The sequence below is a fragment of the Prunus mume genome, linkage group LG2, assembly GCF_029339155.1.
Source record: "Prunus mume cultivar Tortuosa linkage group LG2, ASM2933915v1, whole genome shotgun sequence".
In the NCBI taxonomy this organism is placed as follows: domain Eukaryota; kingdom Viridiplantae; phylum Streptophyta; class Magnoliopsida; order Rosales; family Rosaceae; genus Prunus; species Prunus mume.
The window spans coordinates 22,357,556-22,363,397 of NC_142699.1; the positions used below are offsets into that span (position 1 = coordinate 22,357,556).

General features: G+C 39.1%; 1 protein-coding gene across 1 annotated transcript; it reads right to left on the minus strand.

The window, feature by feature from the left end:
• Positions 1-1,035: 1,035 nt before the first annotated feature.
• LOC103321840 (beta-1,4-N-acetylglucosaminyltransferase family protein) lies at positions 1,036-4,368 on the minus strand. The gene is made up of 2 exons (XM_008223683.2): positions 3,788-4,368; positions 1,036-2,722 (listed from the first exon to the last, which is right to left on the minus strand). Exons 1-2 carry the CDS (start codon positions 3,866-3,868, stop codon positions 1,625-1,627), a joined length of 1,179 nt encoding a protein of 392 aa, XP_008221905.1. The 5' UTR covers positions 3,869-4,368; the 3' UTR covers positions 1,036-1,624.
• Between the last annotated feature and the right edge of the window lie 1,474 nt (positions 4,369-5,842).

Genomic DNA, 5,842 nt, shown 5'->3' on the forward strand with positions numbered 1-5,842 from the left:
TGCGCTCATATCTCATTTCCTGCACTCTCATTGTTGCAGGAACATGCACCTCATGGAAACTGGTCTCACATTCAACATTCTCCATTGCATTGTTGAACACAGCACCTTGTGAAAACTGTGAGGCATTGGTGACGCCTATGAGAGGCATTAACTTTTTGGCACCAGAGGCATGGTTATGGGAGCCACACCATCCATTTTGGTTCATGTTTTGGGCATGCCAGCTGCCATCATGCAACTGCAGAGCTTGGCTTCCATCAAACATCAAATTGTTCTTCAACAGCTGAGAGTTGAGGCATGAAGAAGGCACAATCTGAACACCTGAAAAGGCTGAAATATGGTTGTTGCGATAGTCATCTTTTGAGTGCCAAGCTGCCTCCTGATGCATTGAATAGCTCTGTTGCTGAGCCTCCTGGTTCATGCCATAGCTCTGCTGCTGGAACCCGGAGGCACAACGCATTTTCTTCGATATATTTCGATCTGGGTTGTCTCTGATCATGTTGGAGTTGCCATTTATAGGCTTGGTTTGAATGTAATGCTAGTTGTGACCAGATAAGAATGCATTTCAATCGTATATTTTGAAAGAATAGCATCATCTAGAAATGCTAGGGGAATGGATGTGATTCCCATTTTACCTGAGGATCTTATCTTTCATCAACGAGGAAGGAAACAAAGTAACACACAGTTGAGTCAATTGGTCAACAACAGACCGTGGGGCCAATACACCACAGCGACAGATAGGCAGTGCATTTTCCAACTACAAGAGTTAAAAGGAACGAAAGTATTTTACGAATGATCCTCCACACCTTCATCTGTCCAATATATGTTTTTAAAAAAAATTAATTCTGCAGAAGAAATATTACATATCTAATTGTTCATTTTATTGTTCCTCATTGAAACCATCTCCATTACTTCCCGACAAACTCAGATCCTGACAACTTCAACCAATGCGACAGATGCAAGCTATGAAAAGGAAACTTGACAAGAAAAACGTAAAACTTGCAGGGCAGTGCAGATCATTGATGTACTCGGTACATATAGGGAGAAAAAAGAAAGTTCCAATGAATATCTTCAACCAAAAAGAACATGACAGGAGAAAAGAACATGCACAAGGGCACAAACTGCCCTATCGAGTGTGCCTTTTGATCAATAAAAGATCTAAAAGCAATTCAGATGTCACAAATAAAGTCAGTTCACTGCATAAACGAATAAAATGTCTCATAAACAAAATTTCCCAACAGGGGGAATGCAGGACCGTTGTACTATCTTTCCAGTATATCTGGGGAATCACGCAGTACACCAGAGCTAAGAAAACACAAGCACCTTGTGAAAACTGTTCCCAGCATAGCAGGCTCCCTCTCAGTAGATAGATATGCTCCGCCTTACACTAAGCCCAACTCCAGTGAAAGTTATGTACAAAACATTACCCTATTAAGTACCCAAAAGTCTGTCCAGCCCCCCAACATTTTCAAAGAATGATGTAAAATTACCCAATCATGAGGCACGGCTATGTCAGCGACACACCACAGTCATCGATTGATTGTTCGGTTGAACCCTTAGGAGTCACAGAAGCTGCATGACCAACTATCTTTACAGAAACCGTCATCAAACCTTGCTGGAATAAAGCTCAGCCACTCTCTCTTTGGCAATTACCAGGCAAGAGAAATTTATACCTCTCCGCATCCTCGAACAGATGGGATGGAAGATGAACAGCTGAGAAGGAATGAGGAACAGGTCCCATTTTCCCGATGATTTCCTTGAAGGTGTACTCTTCAGGAAGCATATCAAATAAATCAGACCCCTTGCAGATTACTTTCTGAACTCTTTTTGGGTTTAGATAGTTAGAAAACCTGACTCTGTCATAATGGCTGTATGCTTTCATCTTAAATATGAACTCACTGATATACCGAAAACAAAAGCTACAATGCCACCCTGCATCAGCCAAGATGTCATCTGTCTGCCGATAGTGTGCATACGTCGTCTTCCCTACCCGGTACCTGTGGACTGAGGCTCTCCAACTGTTATTGTCCACAAGAAACTCAAAGGAATAAAGATAGTTCTTCAGCCGAAGATGTAGGATTTCAGGAACCTCATCACACCACCTCAGGAGATTGATAGTGTGTCTGCTTGGGATCTCATCAACATCAGACATTATCAACAAGTCGTCGTCAGTAATACCAGCTATTTTGAGAAGATTGTCAAGTGTTACTCGCTGATATGCCTCCTCAACAAATGGGTTTTCCCCTCTCTTGAATCTTCCTCCAGTAGTGCCGTAAGTTAACCGAGGCTCCACAAATTTGAACTGTTCACGATAACGGGAAAAGAACAGAGGCTTTTGCAATCCAGTAAATGTTGAATTTGACTCAAGGAGAACAAACTGCGTTACATAGGGATACAATTCTTTCCACCTTATGGTAAGGATGTCCATCTCATTACTGAACAACACAGCATCAAAAACACGCCTAGGGTACTCACGGATGCCCCAACCATGAAGTCTGCAGAGGTTCTCCATGGACACATTCTCATGGTAATAGTGTGGGATATCATGGAAAGGTTTGGGTGGCGATTCCCATAGTGGCCGCAAGAAGTATGAGATCTTCTGTCCGTGCACATAAATGCCAAAGATGCATGTCGGAATAAGTGTAAAAAGAATGATGAGAACTTTCAAGTCAAATCCACGTAGAATGCAGCGAACTCTTGACATACTCAACATTCTGCCTGATTCCTGCACAATAGTAAAGGGAATATCTGTCAGACACAAGACAAGCTGAAATCCACCAATCAAGAAATTCCAAGAACATTCAATGATTCAGATATAGATTCAGTGCATGATCATTTCACTAGGCAAACATTCTACCATAGGGGATAATCCTTTACATAATTCATAGATGGCAGAAACATGAATGCTACAATATCTGTTTAGTTGGCAGAAACAATTGTCAATTCTAAACCAAAAGTCACAAAATCTAGAGAAAATAAAAGTTTATAACCAGTGCATGATCATTTCAGTGCATGATCATTTCACTAGGCAAACATTCTACCATAGGGGATAATCCTTTACATAATTCATAGATGGCAGAAACATGAATGCTACAATATCTGTTTAGTTGGCAGAAACAATTGTCAATTCTAAACCAAAAGTCACAAAATCTAGAGAAAATAAAAGTTTATAACCAGTGGCAGTTTCTATTTCCTTTGGGTTCTTTAGCACCCAACTAATCTTTGGGCCAACACTTCCACAGGTGTCTGAACCGTATCAGATACATAAAACTCATGCAAGTTTCAGTAGTAAGGTGCAATGGATCAGAAAACCAAAGAGAAGAAAGGCGAAGAACAACATATATAAAATGAGTGCTCTTGTTATGCCAAATTTCATATCGCCAACAAAACAAAGGCAGGAAGGAAAGCCCATCTGATCTGGTTGCCATACTTAGACTGAACTGACCAGCATCACAGAAACATAGCTCTTAAAAAGCACACAGATTAAACCTGTTCGCTAAGAAAACTCAGGGAAATAAGTCAAACACTTTTCTCATAAGAAAAAGTTAAACTCAAATGCCCAAAAAAATTGCTTTGAAAATAACGCAGCAAAAGTTAATAGTTTTTAACGCAAATTTCCGGATATACAATTTTCACAAATCCCATTGCTGCTACATTATCTAAGCGAAAATACAGAACCCAGAAAACAAAAACCATTAAACCCACCAACCAGATACAAAGAAGAAAAGTACCACACTTTAAATTGAAAGGAAATTTAAAAAAAATATATATATATAGAAAAGTAAAGTACCTGGCCACAAACATTGCCGCAAATATCATCGGTCTTCTTAGAGCAGTAATGGCCTCCTCCTTCACCCATCATCCACCACATTTTGTCTCTTCCTCTCAATAACTCCACCACCCACCAGAGTAAAGGATAGAGCAGATCGATCAACCTCGGAAAATTTACCAAAACAAAACCAGAAGCCGATTGCAAAATCGGAAACTTTCCCAGATTTACTTCCCCGATCTCCTTGCCCCAAGCAGAAATGGAGACTCTAAATGGAGAAAATTGGCCCCTTTGGTTAAGCAGGTAAGATGAAGCTCAAGCCGTCTCTCTCTGTCTCACAGAAGCATACAGATCAGAGATGCCTAAGAATTTCCAAAATAGTGAGAAGAAAATATCAACTTTAGAGTCTGAGGGAAAAGAATAATAAGAAAAAAGAAAAGGGGAAAGAGAACGTTGAGAAAGCAAGGCTGAAACAATAAGTAGAAGGAAAGGGTGTGTGGGCTGTGGCCTCTCTGGTATTGGGTGGCAGTTGTCCTCACAACGCAACACTGCACCTACACAAAATGAAGCCGTTTCACTTGTCGTCTACCCCACCTCCCCTTCCTTCCCCTTCTTCTTTTGTTTTATATTTTTCCATTAACGAATGATTATTATTAAATTTTAACCTAGTTTTTCTCCTTTTTTTACCAAAATGCCCTTAAGACCCTTTTTCTTATTTATTTATTTTCGATAAATGATAAGATATTTATAAGATACTTTTACAAGAGTCCAATACACTCACAATAAAACTATACAATGACGAAGGGATTAATCACAATTAAGTATCAAACTTATCACAAATATTTAAAGTTCCTTCATGTTTTGGGGAACTTAGATACCCTCAAACTCATCACAAATATCCACAATAAAACTACACTACCGCAAAAAGGTTAGCCACAATTAAGTATCAAAATCATCATAAATATATATATCGTGATTATCATCCATGTGAGTTAGAAGTCTATAAAATAAAAAAAGAAACTTGATCAACTTTTCCTTTCAATTTTTATTTTGAAGTGATTATATAATTTTTTATTCATCGTATGTTAATAAAACATAGTGAAAGTTAGGAATATAATCATTCTTGGAACTATTCAATACTCATCTATGATAAGTAAACATGTTATAAGAGGAAACAAATACCACTATACTAAAGACTAGTTGGATTTTGAGATGGTTCCTTTATTCAGACATTATTGTTTTAATGAAGTTTTTTGACTTTGATAAAATAAAAATAAAAAAAGTTAGAAGAAAATCGGGAGGGTGTTTTATGTCATTTTGGGTGGTGGAACATGGGGAAGGAACGGTATGGCTGGGTCTTGGGTGGGGGAGGTCGGTTTCGGGGTCCCACGCGTCCTGTGACTGGCTCAATCAAGGGACGATAACGCCATGACGATGTGTCGTCTCCTGCTTGATTTTGCTGACTATTGGTGCATCGCTATTTCCAGCTACGTCTTTCGCCCTCTCTTGGGCTCTCCTTGACACGTGTCCGGCTGTCCTTGGCTTTCATATCTTGTTGAGTGCCGTATATTTCTAGGTGGCAGAGGTTTTTTGGGCCCCTTGGAGACTTGCGCTTGGATTTCTCATTACTTTTCGTATTTCTTATTTAGTACCCATTGGCTTGATCATATTTTTTAAATAGGTTTAATAGCACTCTTAACTCTAATTTCTGTCCAAGCAAGTGAAAGAAAATGAATAAGGCCAAGGTGGTATTTGAGAAGAAAAAAAAAATGCGTCTTCGATGTGATCGTCACATAGTAATACTAATTCACTAATGTCATAATACATACATTCATTATTATTGTATTTTATAATGTTAATAATACGTGAATTAATAACCTCACGTTACCACACACATATATAGTTCATATTTGATGAAAATTGTGGGTCCTACCATGAGGCTTTCCTTTCTTGTAATTAGGGGGAGAGGGCTTCCTTGATTGATTAGGTCTCCATAGGAAGGGGGGCTAAGATGGTGGGTGGTGCCAATGCTGCTGCTGCTGTTGTTGTTGAGAAGTAAAATATGATACCCCATTT